This window comes from Leptosomus discolor, chromosome 4, assembly GCF_034619465.1.
Source record: "Leptosomus discolor isolate bLepDis1 chromosome 4, bLepDis1.hap2, whole genome shotgun sequence".
NCBI classification, from domain to species: domain Eukaryota; kingdom Metazoa; phylum Chordata; class Aves; order Leptosomiformes; family Leptosomidae; genus Leptosomus; species Leptosomus discolor.
The window spans coordinates 33,343,970-33,360,372 of NC_141394.1; the positions used below are offsets into that span (position 1 = coordinate 33,343,970).

At 43.5% G+C, this 16,403-nt stretch overlaps 1 protein-coding gene across 1 annotated transcript; it reads right to left on the bottom strand.

Annotated features, from left to right (window-relative positions):
- Positions 1-8,638: 8,638 nt before the first annotated feature.
- On the bottom strand, positions 8,639-13,017 carry ING2 (inhibitor of growth family member 2). Its single transcript, XM_086464349.1, has 2 exons — positions 12,828-13,017; positions 8,639-9,309 (listed from the first exon to the last, which is right to left on the bottom strand). Exons 1-2 carry the CDS (start codon positions 13,015-13,017, stop codon positions 8,639-8,641), a joined length of 861 nt encoding a protein of 286 aa, XP_086320475.1.
- Positions 13,018-16,403: the final 3,386 nt, after the last annotated feature.

Consider the following 16,403-nt stretch of genomic DNA (forward strand, 5'->3'; position numbering starts at 1 on the left):
AAACATTCGGGATTTCTCTAAGAAAAATTTAAATACTGAAAATGTCACATTTCAAGGAAGCAGCATATTTCATCCTCAAGCAGGTTTCAAAAGTGCATAGCATGTTTACAGGAAGACAAGCCTTGTGGCTTGTAACGCTGCATCAGCTAACGCATGGAGCATGCTGCCCACAGCAAGCAGGGCCTGTGCCACCACTGCACAGGCCCCAGACTGGACACATACTCTGTTAACTTACCTGATCCAGCAGTGCTTTGGGAATGGGGAGGCATGTCTTCTGAAGTCGAGTTTAGAATAGCTCTGGTATGATAAGCATCAATTTTATTGCGATGTTCTTTACCTAGAATCATCCAGAAGTACTTTCACAGTTTACTACAAATAGTTTAATAGTCTAAGAGGGGAAAGACTCAAAATTATTCTTACCTTCTATTGCTAAACAAAATGTAATAATAACATAGATGAAATTGCCACTCCGGTGTATACTGTCATTAGATTACTGCATTGAAAATCATAGCCAACAAAGTATGTATTTTTATTTAGAAAATGCTCAATGATCTGTTTCTGTATGATTTCAATTATTGTTCAACATTTCCAAGTTTTATGAAATTAATACAAAGAGTTCTTCACCAATGCAGAAATTCCAATGATCTAACTGATATTCAGAAATTCAAGTCTTTTACTGTTTTTTAAACTTGTTAAAAAAACTCTCCCAAAAGCCATTTATCTTGCATCCAATGTCGCAGCTCTACTGGTTAACTTATACAACTCACCGTGTTCAACTGACAATACAATTGTTTCTTAGCATCTCAGTATCACACCTTTAGGGAAAAAACATATTTAGGCTTTTTTCTTATAGAATTTACTATCTATATGTATTTGAGTGTGCTTTTGTTATCCATTCACAGGATAAAAGTTGGGAATCCATTTGAACACCAGCGCACCATTATTCCAGGTTATGAAGGCGTATGTCATACTGTGATCAGCAGACTCCAGCTGCTGGAGGAAAGGGCAAAAGCAGTCCTGCTTGCAGGTCTGTAGAACTGATTACTATACTGGTAATGCATCCCCAATTCTGCTTCTCATCCTCCTCCAGTAATAGGTGGCATGTTCGTATTAAACATTTACAAGGCAAAATTTCTAAGTAGGCAATAATGTTGGTATACAGTGGGCTGCAACTCTAGTATGGTTTTGATATTATCTTGGTTTTATTTTTATTTGAGAAATGATGGTTACTTTCTCCTTCTAAATGGGATATCGAGGACTTAAACTTTGCTATCTGATGAGGTCAAAAGAAGACTTGGAATAATTGTGCGTCTGCCCAGAAGCAGCTGACAGACTAGGGAGCACGAAACACCTCTTTTTCTCCTTGCACTGGAGTGCAGGATCAATGATCCCAGTTACCAGTCCCTCCCAGACTTTTAATGGCTCCAATAAAGTGTTCCTCAGACAACAATTACAGGCATTCATCACGGTCTGAAAAGCACGTAGTCTGGAGAGGACAGGGTCAAAACCAGCCAAAGAACAAGAAAGTGGAACTAAGGAAATAACAGTACCAAATAATCTTTGTGCAAATAGCAGAAATTTGGGAGGTTTTGATGTTTTTGTTTACCACAGGTTCACTTTACTCTAGACTTTTAATGTCCATTTATATTCATTTCCACCACTTAAAATAACCTCCTACTCGTTGTTAACCTCAAACAGCAAGAAAGCACTATCTCCATACAAACTCGAAAGGGACACGTAGCTTTCATGGCACAAGTATGAATGGTGGGGCACCTGGGGGGAAAACGAATTAATTGCAGAACTTCTGTCCATCTCCCTCCCCTCTCCATAGTAAATAAACAAACCAACCTATACTGTGCCTCCACCGCTGCCAAATGCAGCTACTGTGGTAACCTCCTATTGTACCTGCCTGGGCTGCTGTCTCCCAGACGAACCTTGCTGTATTCCTCACTGGAGGGTTACAGTTGCAAGTAAATTGCAGTCTTTTCCCCAAAAGTATGGAACAAATTTACACACCTAAAACTTGTCAGATTTTTAAGTTCATACTGCATATGCTTATGTACCATCCAGTTGGCCTCCCACAAAAATCTTTCCCTCACTGAGACCATGCAGGGGCAAAATGAACTTTGGGGTGGTATCTATAAGCCTGACGGATGACCTAAATAAAACTTTCAGTATTAGGTTTTTCCAAGATGTAATTTATACTATGGCTGTCAGGAGTTAAGACAGCAGTTGCCATGGAGCTTTAATCTTTTTTTAGGCTTTAGTGAAAGAAAGCTGGAAATCTCTATGCTGGGTAGAACCCTGCTCAACAGAATTTTATTTAAATTGGGACAGGATTTTATCCTAATTTCTTTACTGAAAGTTATTCTCAAAGGTTCTAGAATTCTTTTTATTTTATTCTGTTTCTCAGCAGGAGATGAAAGTTTCCTTTTAGGCTTCTTAAATCACACTGCAGAAGTATCCAAGTTGCTTCCCCGCAACTCCTCCAACTATAAACGGTAACTTTCTGCTAGGCTTCATGTGGACAGCTCATCATGGCAGTGAAACTCATTCACCAGTTTTAACATTTTCGGTGGAGGTACTCCGTAAGCATGCAGAAGCAAAACTTTGGGGAGGATTTTATTTTCTATTTGCCCACTAAGTGCTAATCCCTACTGGAAAACAGGCCTTTGAAACAGAAGAAGTAATTACTGTTTGAATCTGTGTGTATGTTACTTACAACTTCCTTGACGTATATTTAAGAAAAAAAAAGACGCATGCAGTACATGAAGCGCACCTCTGAGAAGTACAAAATTGGCCACGCTATAGTCAGTAATGTACTGCTAGAACACAGTTGCAGCAGAACAAGAGATGCAGTCCAGTCAAATACTTGCAGTTAAAACATTGCTGACTTAAACCCAAACTTGCCCTGCTGGGTAAACCAAAAGAATGCAGAAATAGGTGGGGAAAAAATGCAGAATTTGTCAAAATAAGCTTATGGAACTCTTACCCTACCCCAGCCAAGAACTAGAAAGGATTCAGATGCAATATGAGGCTGATCTTAAGAAGAGACTTGGATTCAAAGGCAAATGACAACTTCAGTTAATGAAAAATTTGTCAGAATTTTTACTAAATAGAACTGTTTACTGGCCAGCTGTAGTGGAAATCCATAATCCTCAAGCTGTTCCAAAGACTGCAGGGTAATCAGAAAACTGGCACAAAGGAGAGGATGTCAAACTTTTTCAACTCTTTCATGGCATGTATTATAAAAGAGGCATGATAATAGTAAAAAATAAACATCTTTTTCCTTCTAGGATATGTTAAGCCTGTGGGACTTGACCAGTTGCACAGCAACATGAGGTTTTACCACTGACAGCAAAACACCTAACTAGCACTGGACAGAAAAACAATTCTTGTGGGTTTGAGTGACAGCCCTGCTCATCATCTTGAGAGGACCAGATATAAAACCAACTGAAAAAAGACTTCTTTGGAGAAGTATCTGCTAGCAGCCAGGAAGAACCCGAAGAAAACTAGACTGTCCGATGATTAAAGAGACAAGGAGCATCTTGGATCTCTTCAGGACTGCTATTCAGAGATGTGACCGTTCACTGTGCCCAAGAAAAGCTATGCACTGTGAATAGGATTCAGAAAGCCATGATGGTCAAGGAAACTGCATAAAGTAGCTCAAAAGAACTTTTGGGAGGCAAGGTGAATAAGAAGTGCATATCTTCAAGAACAGATGCTTTGCTCTGAATTGCAGGGAGATACTCATCTCTGTTCAAGGTTTTCAACCCATCTTGAGTTGGGCTCCTACAGGAAGCTCTCACAGAGAAGCAAGCACCACTACTTTCCTAACTGCATCTGACTGGTCTAGCGCAGACCTTCCCAACACACATCTCAGTTAATTTGTCTGGTCTGTGGCATTACACAGGACAAACCGTACTTGGCCTGCCTCAAGTCCTCTTCGCAGACACTAAGCCAGGGTTGCTAGTCCTGACAGAGGAAGATACGCTACTTCTAAGCTGTAGCATAAACAAGCTGCTTTTTCTTTGCCCGTGATACGTTTCTTTGCTGAGAGTCAGAGAGTAGGCAGGCTGCCTTTCAGGACTTCCACATCTGTCATCCGAGTTTAAAGCAGGCTTCAGCAAGCAATAGCTACCCAGATGGTATTAGCTTTGAAATATGCAATAGAAGAACTTCAGACACACTACCTCATGTGATAGAAGTATCTTCATGATTCGCAGGGCCTTTTATCATTGCTCTGTTAGATTCAGATATGTATGGGGAAAAAAAAGTCTAGATTAGATTGCAGTATTTAAAGCAAGTTGGGCTTTTATATGAAACCTGAGGTATTTTTTCAGTCTGAGGTGCCGATGTCAAAGACCTGCAGAGCTACTGGAGATGAGACCTCTTAATAAAATACGGATGCAGATCAGAGGGAGAAAGAACTCTAAGCCTTTAACTTGCTGTTGTGGCAATCACTGCAATTTTGTCCCAACAGACTGGTTGGGTTTTAGGGGAGACCAAACAGGGTACAGTTCAGCCCAGCTGAGTCTAAAGAATAATAACCCAGATTACGACTTTAAGAGTCAAATCTGTTGCAGTCAGAAATGATATGAGCCACAGAAGTGCCAAACTGCTCATTTTAAAGTATGAATACAGACAAACAGCAGCAGTTTCCTGCAAGTTGAAGTTAACAGGCTTTTAAATGAACTAAAAGTCTTCAAAGTTAAGAAATGCTGTCTTCTTTACAAAGGCCCACCTCAGCTCTAAAAGAACATCCAAAATGGAAAATCCTTAGATAAATTCAGGGAAGAAAGAGGCTTTTCACTTACCATCCTTCTGTACCAGTTTCAAGACTTGTCAGTACCACGTTACCATTTCTGGATGTGTAGAGTAGTTAATGCTTGGCAGGGAAATACAGTTAAAACCAGCTTAAATGCAGAAGTACTATCACTGTGCTTTTTAGCAATCAACAGGTATGAATGTACAACAGCATGCAGAAAACTACACTTAAAGAATTGGTACCCATCATGGCTGGTAATTAACTGTATTTGGATTCAGGCAGCTTGCACAACAGAATAAAGTAATACATAGCAATCGGAAGAAATCTGTATTAATCCTGTGTACCATTTCAGACCTGCCAGAATCCCACAGTCAAAAAAAAAAAGAAAAAAAAAAAGCAGTAACTGCTGGAGAGAGCAAGATGGCCTTACAGGCAGCAAATATTAAATTGCTCATTTTGCTTTCAAAACAGTAAGCTGTCCATTAGGTGCATTTTTTGTTTTGCTTTAAAGTTTGGTTTGATTAAATGGTTATTTTGTCAAGATTAATCAAACTGGTCCAGAGGATAATGATCAAGAAACACTCTTGCTCTGATACCATTCCTTTTAAATAGTTTATGGGGACCACTTGCTGCTGCTGAACTTCCTTTACTTCAAAACTGAAAAGCAAAAAGCAAGAACTTAGAAGTGCACCGTATTTTCTTAAGCTTCAAGGAAACAAAATGCAACCTGCGCTGAATTAGGATGTTTCATTAATTTTCACAAAGAGGAGGCAGTTTCCTGTTTAGTTACATACACTTCTATCAACGTCTGAGGTGCTTTTTTTCTCTTTTGCAAGAAGTTAGACTTACTTCATGACAGTCAATACATATCTTGAACTGGTTTAACACTGTTGACTTTTTGTTTTCACTTCACTAGTGAGGTTCAGCCCTTTATGAAAAGGAACTCAACATTAAGAAGCAACATCAGAGCTCTCTACTTACCTTTCTGATTTCATACTACCATCTTATGTGCATCTTCAGCATGCACCACTGATCTTCTATGAAAACAGATGCAAAACCACAAAACCTGGGTTTGGTTAAATGCTAAATGCCAGGTAACTTCAAATCTTTTCTCATGTTTTAACAACAAATTAGCCAGAGTATTTACAAAAGGTAATTTTAGATGCACCCATGTATATTTGAGGCACACTGCCGATCTGCTTATAAACTGAATTATTTCTGCATTGAGCAATTTAATGTATTAGGCAAGCAAGTGCCATTTCCCCGGCAACATCTTCATGGGAGACCTTGAGAATTCATGTTCCCTACTAGAAGGGCCATTAGCATAAAAGAAAGCATCCCTGCATCAGCTATTTATCTGGACCACTTTCAGAATCTAAAATTTTCTTTCTGTAACACCACAACATACACTTCCTACTTTAGCAATTATTCCAGATGAACAATTATATAAGGCTCCCAGCTTTCTCCTCTGCCTTGGAAAAAAGTATTCTTGATTTAGCCAGCAGAAATTCAAGCAATACTTTTCAAGATAAATTAGTACTGTTAATAGTTATAATTTCACTTGTACTTTGTTCTACAGTTTCTGTGTTTACTTAAGTGATGTTTGGTTTTTAATACTAGAGAGCATCACCATTTTAGGTAGACATTAGATGTCGACATAATCCCCAGCCCAAGGCTTCCAACCAGCCTTCCCAAGAATGAGATTTAAGAATCATTAAGCCATAATAGAAAAAGGAGTAAAATGCACAGAGGACACTTTACAATGTTTGTCTCCAACAGCTGGCCTCATCATCCTCCATCAGTAGCGATGATCCAGCCTCCTCAAGAAGCCTATCTTTGCAACCTCAGATTAGCCACTAGGCCTGGAAAGCAAGACAGGGCCTTGGGATAAGGTTTACCTTCTCTCCTATTGATGGTCAGAGCTTGTAGCTTCCTGCAAGAGCAGTTTGCTTACTGTGGTACAGGTCTCCCCAGTGGAGCTAGTCCACTTAATAAACCTACAATTTTAGAGCAAAAATTCAAAACACTGGCTTTGCACTCCCCTGCCATATGTTAACTAGTATTACTTGCAAATGCTAAATCCTGTTAAGGAATCAGATCATAACTGTGGAAACAGGCTTGGTATTTTACGTAGCTTATAATATTTAGAGTCCTGCGCATTGATTCATACCATCTGGCCCGACAGCACTGAAGCTTTCTTTATGCCAAGTGCAGCGCACCCAGCCCTCCAGCCCCAGCCATCACAGCCCTCTAGCGGGGATGCAGGAGGGAGTTTTGATGGCATCCATCCATCCTGGCTTGCTTCCGCTCATCTGCCTTCTGGGCTGCTCTCAACTCAGCACACCTGCTTTGCAGTCAGGCTTGGCCAGAGATGGTGTCACTTCTCCCTCTGTGCTGTCAAGGAAGACCTCAGCAGCAGAGAACAGAGACCTATGGGGACTTCTGAGCACTTGCAGCCCGCCTAGAAATAAACCCCACACCCAGCCCTGCAGAGCTACTCCGCCTGCCTTGCCAAGCCCACCAGGGCACCGGCAGTCTTAAGGAAGAACACTGTTGAGCAGGAACCTTAGGTGCAAACTTTGTTACACCACTCACTTCTCTATTAGCAGCTCCCATTACAAAGGAGCAGAAACAGCCGTTTTCAGCTTTTTTCCATGTCCTCTAAGGTGTGGGGCTGAGGAAGTTCACTTTTAATTACCACCCAAGTAATGTTTAGACACTACCAGCATACTTCAGGACAACACTGTTACATAGCCGGCCAGAAACCTGCTGGGATTTGTCTACTGGAGCTGTGCCAGTCATGCTTATGTTTTGTTTTTTATTATCTATCAGAACTTTTATTGAAAGCTTTTGCCTTCAGGCTTTTTAGATAGTTGCCCAAGTCCAAGAACTACAGTGCTGTGCCTAAACCCAAGTGTGGCCACACGCATACACAAGTACCACTCAAGGAAAAGCAAAGTTTACATCCCAGAGAATATCGGTCATGTTTCAGCTCTCTGGAGATTGATTATGACAGATTTCATCACATTTGCAATTTCTGTTCCCTGAGATGCCAATATCCCCTCTTCTCAAGGGATCCTTCTACCACTTCAGGGTTTATATAGGCAGTGGCAAAACAAACAATCAAGGAAATCATTTTGGCATTAGAGAGACCATGTTAAATAATAAAGACCACATCACGATGCTCAACAGAACCCAAACAAAACCTACTAAGAATACGGTGCATACACACCATAAGTCTATCATATCCAAAAATTGACTCCCAAGTGTAAAGTCACAAAGACAAGAGTTTAATATTGACAAAAAAAAAAGCTTAAGTTAGTGGTATTTTCTTCTTTGAAATAACATACTGGTCATATGAAAGTCACTGAAGAGGTCTGCTTTTAGCTCGGAAGACTTTTACAGTTACAGCTGAATTCAAAAACCCCAATTCCAAATGTGTGATGTTAACACAAGAACTGAAAACTTAAGACCTGGGATAAAGAACAAATTCAGTTGTCAAGATTCTAGCAGTTATGTGAGGCTTTTCACTGCCTTTCCCAAAGCATGGAAAGTTCTTCAGTATCTTTCCCACCACCATTATTTCAAGACTGACAAGGTTCTTTGAAATTCTAATGGGGTTAAATTGAAACCAAGCGCCATATGCTTGTAATGTCTTCTGTGAAGGTCTGAAGCCACCCTGTTTCAATTATTTGGTTATTCAGTGCAGAAAGTTAAAGATCACAGAAGGTATAACAGCTTTTAATACTCCATTAATATTATAGATTAAAAATTATTGCATAGTCTTATGCATTTCCTAAAACAGAGTCCTCTGGAAATTAAACATTTTAATATAAAAGAAGCAACTCTTTAAAACATGAATTGCTTTCACTACCTCGATCTCCTATCCTTTTTTGATTTGTCAGTACATTTGTCCATCGTTTTCTCATTGTCTCCTCTGCACTTGGGGCAATACCATTTCCCCTTTGGTTTGTAGGTGAGTCCAACACATGAAAAGTGGAACCACTCGATAGGACACTGTTCGTTATCACATCCTATCATTTCGCCGTAAGACACTTGGTTGCATAAGCAGTAAGTTGGTTCATTGGGATCAATTGCAAATTCTACAGGTGAAACCTCTCTCTCTTGCTTTGCTTTGGAGCGCTTTTTCTTCTTGGAAGATTTAGATCTTTTTTCTTTTGGTGGCTGATCATCGCAGTCATCAATACCATTTGCTATATGGCACAGATCACGGCTTTCACTGGTTCGCTGGCGGCGAGGTCTACGTGAAGATCTCTCCGGCTGGCAGGACTCCATCTTTGCCTTTTCTAGAGGCTTTTCATTCTCAGACAGATCTTGAAAACACTGAGAGTGTGTTTCCATTTGCCGGGCTCTATTCTCTACCAGTTCTAGCATCTGAGTAACTATCTGAATTTTTTCATCTCCGAGTTCTTGGCTGTTGATTAATGCACGCTGAAGATGCTGCTGCAAGCGTTTCTTCTGAACAGGATCATTTTCTGACTTGTATTTTTCATAGACATCATCTATTTCTTTTAACGCTTCTATAAAATAAAGATAATAGGAATAATTACACAAGATGGAACATGCTCAGGAAAAGAGAGAAATGTATTTCTAACTGATGAGAAACAGTATAAATTTTAATTATAGTATACCCTAGCGGGCTAGATTGGATTTTTTTATTCAAGTTGCATGTGGTCATCAAACCAGTGTTTAAGATCACACTGTGTTGCAAGAAAAAAATTCTCAAGTTCTAAGAAAAAGCAAGTTTATTTTAGCCATTGGGAAAAAAAAAAAAGAATAACCCGAGAAAGGGGATTGTAGCTGCTGGAGTGTGGATAGTCCAGACCCTCCACTTGTAAAGCAGGAATTTCTGTTGAGAGTCCTTACCACAGTAGTTGCAAACCCCTGGCCTACAAACCAAAGCAATAGCTTATTGTATCACAGGCAGAAACTTAGAATTCATGTAATTAATACACATCATGATATGTAGCACTGCAGAATTAGGATATCCAGGACCTCTGCCTTCCCCTTCTTACTCATCTAAAGGTTTGGTATTACACTTCCAAGTAGACATAGTTATAAAAGGAGTATGACAACTGCAGTTACACAATAGCAAATTTACCATCGGGATTTAAATCAACTTAAACCATTCCAATGGTTTTCCTGTTACCAAGACAAATTACAGCAAGGGACATGTTAAATCGAGGCTGAACTTTTCAGAATAGGTGACCTACTGTTTAGTGCATCACAGGATATTTTTAAGCAACTAGTAATGAGTGGCTCACAGTTTGACTTCTAAGCTTTTCTTGCAAGTCATGCAAAATAACTGGATGAGTTGCTGTGAATCTTTCACAAAATTTAGTTCTTAGAAGCAAGTTTAATGAACCCAAATATGAGATTAACAAATGCCTTATAAGCCAGTCTTAGTCTGTACTCTATTGTTCTATATCACTGGACTTTTAAACAATACTTTCCAGACCAAAAGTTATACTAGATCTATACATAAAAGACAGAAATTGCTAACATGGAAGGAAAGAGATTAGTAGGACTGACAGTGAAACCTGATACACATTGTTAGATACAGCACTGGTTCCTTCAGAAACAACTTAAGTATTTTATTTGAACAGGCAAGGGAGTTTATGAACGATACTAAACTACTTACTTCTAAAGCAAAAAGATATACAGTACAATCTATCTCCTCCTGAAGACCTGCATTTTACAAACTGGCTTTCATTTTTAAAGAATTTGTCTGCATTGTACAGTTGTGAAATGATTCAAGCTTGTGCTAAATGGAAGTCATAGATACTATCTCAAGATTGTTCACAGTGATTTTTTTCCTGCTGACATCTTGAAACAGTAGCTTAAGCATGAATGGCCGCTTTTTACTATCAATTCTGAAACCTATATGACAACAGGAGCCAACAGTATTTTGTTCTGTTCCAGACTTTCACTAGGGGAGATAAATATCACTACTCTCCCTGTCCAATAACTCACTTAACCTATTTTTTCTCAATTCTAGCATTCCAGCTACCATTAAACACACAAGCTCTATTTCCCCGTGTCTTCAGCTGCATTGCTTGCCTGTTGCTCTGACAGGGGAGTGGGAGGAATCTTCCTCTATGCTCCTGAAAAGCATGGAGTAAGGTACTTTGTAGGCTGTTGAACTAGAAAGGCATAACCAGAGTACAATATCCTGCAGCCACATTATCTTCCAACCAGCCTTTTTTTATGACAGGACGAAAAAAAAAGTGTAAGCGTAGTTACACAGATTTCCCCTATTGGGAATACCCTGCCCAGAAGAACCCACAAGCAGTAACTGCTTTTTCATGCTGTGACAAGAGAACATTCACCTTACATTGATTATTCCCTGGATGCAGCCCGTGAAGATATGCTGAACATTTAAAAATGGATCACCATGTGTTAAAAAGAGGAAGGATCTTTTGGATGGACAGAGATGCAAGTTCACCAAACTCCTTGTTGGTCACTCAGATTACAGAAAGCATCCATACACCCAACAAAATAGCTCTGAAACTCCTGTGGGAAAAAAAAAAGAAACCCACAACCCAACCCAATACAAACCAGGGCCAAGTGTTCATTTACAGATAATCTGATTAAGTTTGGTGGATCTAATAAAAGCTAAAAGGATTTCAGTTTCCCAAGCACAGGAGTGGCTTTGTCCCTCCTACATGAACTCTCACTACCTTTTAAATTAGCTGGAATTATATGGAGCTGCTTTTACATCTTCAGACTTGGGCCTGAAATATTTTTATCCAACTTCTAGCATTTTGGAGTTCTTTTGTTCTTGTTTTTAAAAAGAGTTGAAAGGCTTTGGTAAAACTAGCACAGACTTCTGCTTTGGCCCAGTGTTGTATGAGTGGCTGGAGGAATATATATAGGAGATACAGCCTAAAAAAATAAAAAGGTTGCACCTATTCAAGACAGATGTGGAGCGTTGGCCAGTCACTACAGACCAGGTAGGAGCCTGCTAGGCAGTCCAGCCTTGTCTAAGAATTCAAAATGCTGCAGACAAGTCTACACCCTTTAGACTTTAAAAAACACAGAAAACTTACAAAAGTGTGTTCTTACATATCTTCCTGGGTAATCAGAAAGATAATTGAAAGAATCTGTTTAGTATAGCTGTCTGCTGAGGTGGCCCGTTTAACGTTCGAAAGGCCTTGACGGTCCCCCTTACCCACGCTGAAGCGAGCCGCCCCTCGGGAAGGCAGGCACGGCTCTAGTCCCCACTCCACGGGACCAACCCACCTCTCCCCGCCGAGGTTCCACGCCGCTCGGCCTCTGCTGCACAGCCGAAGCAACTCCCGTAGCAGAGCCCACCTCACGATTAGGCACTGGGGCAGCAATCAGAAGTGAAAGACACCGCAGCTGCGTGGGCCAAGAGTGCGAGGTGGAACGGATTTAACTGATATTTAACCGCATTTCGGAACAAGCCGTGTCTGGCTCAAGTTCAGGGGAACTTCGCGCTCCACGGACCCCCTCCATGGCCCACGGAAACGCTGCTAACACTTCATGTAGCCCCCCCAGGCGCTAACCCTCCACGCCCCGCCGGCCCCGGGCGATTTACTGTGGGACGGGGGGAGGTGGCACCCCCGCACAGCGGCGGGGCAGAGAGCGCCGTAAAACCGATCCCACCGCCAGCAGCACCGCCGCCGGTTTCCATCAGCGGGGCTGCCCGGCGGGAGGAAGCGGGGCGGCGGAGCGGGCCCCCGCGCCGAACCGGGGCCTAGCGCCGGGCAGCAAGGCACTGCCGGCTCCCGCCGCCCCCAGGGCGGGGCCGCCGCCGCCCCGGGGCGCCCTTCCCGGGGAGCGACCGGCCGCCGCCCGACCCAACGGACCTGGAGCACCGCCGCGGGCTCGGCCCCGCGCAGGCCCCGGCAAGGGGGCCCATCCCGGCACCCACCCTCCCCTCCACCGGGCCCGCCCCGGCTCCGGCCCCTCTGCGCCGGGCGCATGTGCGGCGGCCGCCCGCCCCCCTCCCTCTCTCCCTTCCCCCCCCACCCGGTGCCCTGTGGCGGAGGCCGCGTCCCGCGGCGGCGCCCACCTTGGCACTGCGTGTCCATCTCCCGCAGCAGCGAGGCGTTGCGCTGGATGTCCAGCGGCAGCGACTCCACGCACTCCAGGTAGTCCTGCACGTAGAGCGAGAGCAGCCGGGCCCGCTCCCCGCCCGGCGCCGCCGGCCCCGCCACCAGCTGCGGCCCCGCCAGCATCATCCCCCCTCGCCAGCAGCACATCCGCCGCCGCCGCGCAGCCCGCACCGGGCGCGGAGTCCCCGCGGCGGCCCCGCTCCGCTCCCTCCTGCCGCCGCCCCTCTAAGTCCGTCGGGGAGCCGGGCCTGCCGGGCCACGCCGCGAGGGGCGGTGAGCGGTTGAACACCGACACCGGGCCGGGCCGGGCCGCCCCTCACGCGGGGTCCCGCGCCCCCTCCCGCCGCGGTACCGCCGCCGAAGCAAAACCCACTCCGCGCCCCCGCCCCTGACCGCCAGGCTGCGCGCATGCGCGAGGCCCTGCCCTTATAAGGCGCGGTTGGCGGCGCTGCGAGGGGTTCGCATTCTCCCGCCTTCCCTTCTCGCCTGCTTCTATTGGTCCGAGGCGCGGCAAGGGGCGGGAACCAGCGCGGAGGCGGAGCCTCTCTTAAAGGTGCTGCCGGCTGTTTCCGCACCAGGTGCCCCGGCAGCGCCCGGGCCGGGGCGGGTGGCCGTTTGTTGCCGGGGGAGCCACGCGCGTGGGGTGGGGGGCTCTCCCAACGGCCGTTCCTTCAACGGGCGACGCAGCAGGGGCCTGGCGGGCGGGCGCAGGCCCCGGTTGCACCTGTGTGAAGCGAAAGTGAAGAGAGCAGAAATGACCGTCAGGTGTGAGTAGTCCCGCCTTGCCTCCGGTTTTCGGTCAGCTTCTGCCGCCGCCGCAGCTGTTAGCAGGGCGGGGAGAGGCCCTGCTCCCTCGTTCTGAGGACCGAGAGTGTCTGAGGGGAAGAGATCCCACGAAGGTCCCTCGGGTGCGCCTCCTCCTGCTGTTCGTGGGGGGTGTTTGTCAGCGCTGATGAACACTCCCTGACTCTTCGGTCAGTTCACCCACCCGGTTATTCGCTCCTCGCAACACGTTCTCTGTCCCTAGAGACGTTGAGGAGTTTATCTCGGGGATGTCTGGCGGCTGTCGTGGGTTACGCTGGTTCCCTGCACAGGCCGTGATGCTCTGCATTGTACTTTCAGTGATAACCCCGAACCTTCCCACATTTTCAGGAGATACCTGAGCAAGCAGAAAAGCGCAGAAGTTTTGCGTTTGATGCCGAAACCTTACCCTTTGCACCGTCCTCTCATTTTCTTGGAGTATTTTGGCGTGCAGAATAATCTGTCAGCACCGATGGCACTAAATCTCTTAAAATGCGCCTTTCCAAAGGTGATGTGTCTGATGAGAGAGGAATGCGAGTAAGCTTTATTGCAATAAAATGTATATACACATTGAATTTTTTGCAGATGGCTTGCGTGTTTCTCTCCCAAACACTGTTGTGACCTGTGTCTGCAACAATTTATTTCTGAAGAACAGTTTTCATCATGAGGGTGAGGTTCGTACCAGTAGCATAGTGCAGGGAAGGCAGGTTTCTGTCTGGTATGCAACAGTGTGCTCCATAGTCAAGCTTTTCTCACTGTAGCCGTTGGTAAAGTGAGGCATCTAATTAATTCATATCCTCCAATTGTAGGGGGCAGCAGTTTAGACTGGTCTTGCCCATAAGAACAGCATAAAGAGACTTAAAAGAGAGCTTTAAAGAAGTGCAAAATGGTTTGTGATAAACTATTACTTAGGGAAGCTGAGTGACATTTTATCTTGAGGAATCATTTCAGAGAATTTTAAATAAGGAATCAAAGAAGTTTAGCCTGTTAAAACCCGCTCTCCTGCCAACAAATCTTTGAGTTCAATTTTGACAGCGTATCCTGTCTTTCCCAATTTTATCAGAATTTTTATCAAATGCTGGCCACAACAAATATAGAAGGAAACAGAAGTAGAAATATACTTTTTAGCTATATACTTTTTCCTACTAGGAGTATGATATAAAGCAGATAGAATTACTAAAACTTTGAGATTTCATCCCCACCTCTCCTTCAGACATTTTCCTGATCTTTACTACCTGAATAATAATTGGGAAGCATCAGGAAAAGAAAAAATCTCGTGGAGTCTCAAAACAGCCTGTATGTTTTGCAGTATGCTGCATTTATATTTCAAGAACCTGAAAAAAAGTGAGGAAAAATATGACGTCTAGCAAACTTAGAAAAAACACCATCAGGGATGATTGAATTCAAGGGTGAAATGGAAAAAAAAAAAAAAGTAAAATGCGACCCCCCCCAAACCATTCTGTCTCACATTCCTACCTATAGGTAAGTGGCCAGCACTAAAAGAGTACCCATACTCATACTGTGATAACATTTTGGGATGCCATGGTCTAGAGTAGTGGTTAAGCAGCAGCACAAATTGTGCAGACGTTGTATAGTCTCCATCCTTGGATATTTTTGGAGCCTAGCTGGATGAGGCCTGGCACAACCTGATCTGGCTGTGAAGCTGGCTCTGCTTCGATGGCTTCCAGAGGATCCCTTCCAGCCTACTTTTTTCCTACAATTCTGTGAAAACGTAATCTGAGCCAGATGGCTCCATGGCTAGTCCTGTGGCAAAATTAGGGTGTTGACCTTCACTGACTTTGTCTGACCAGCCCGCAGATCCACATCTCACATGACAGCAGCCTGCAAGTATCATTTTCTTAAGACCCCAGTTAACGAAAGTATTTAAATACATCCTTAACTTTCAACTCATGCAGCTGCTAAGCTGGTATCCTGCATGACAGTTATTTTCATACATCTGCTTCTAAGATGTTGAGTAATTGTAGCTGTAGACAGATGACTTTGCCCAAGTCAGCAATGTGTTGGCAAGTTCATAAAAATGAATGAAAACAAAGTTGTAAGCAGTACTTTCGAAACATTCTTGATCACACTGATGTCGCTCTGGCCCAAAAACCGGGAAGTCTGCAGCTCAGTGTGTTCGTGTTCTTGAGAGGACACTTTCCTCTTAAAATCCATAACACAAGTAAAACCAGATGCTTCTTTTTAGTGTATCATGACAGCTCAGATTAATGAAGCTAAGCCTCAGATCGTTTTGTGCTACTTGTCTCATTTTTGCACAAATAGATTTAGAAAGTGAAAGTAACCTAGTTACCTTCACTTCCATTGGCAGTAACCTGCTGAAACTGTATGGTATGGTGTTCATTGCTGTCACTTCTGAGTAACTGAAGCCTCATCAATTGAATTTTTTCATATAATATTAACAGGTAATACTGTACAGGCGAAAAGCACTGACTGTATACCAGCGCAAAAGGACCTGGATTAATAGAAATGATACAATATTCTTTAGAAAGATGTTGGCTGTTTTGAGGGGTTGTGTTTCTGCTTATAGTAACTTTGAACGGCTGTATCGTTCTGCCATCTCATGAAGAAACAAAGCTGAGAAAATAGATTTCCCCTGCAGAGCAGAAAAATAAAGCCAAAATGTTAATTAAAAATTAATGTGTTGGTTAAAATTGAATGTTAATTACAATTAAATGTCAATTCAAAAATGACATTTTCACACCACTTTTTTT

Bases quoted from the DNA above. Each gene is read 5' to 3' on its own strand.
- ING2 (XM_086464349.1), bottom strand. From the start codon at position 13,017: ATGTGCTGCTGGCGAGGGGGGATGATGCTGGCGGGGCCGCAGCTGGTG. The intron at 9,310-12,827 runs GTGGGCGCCGCC...TTTATTTTATAG, and splicing joins GATGGACACGCAGTGCCAAG to AAGCGTTAAAAGAAATAGAT.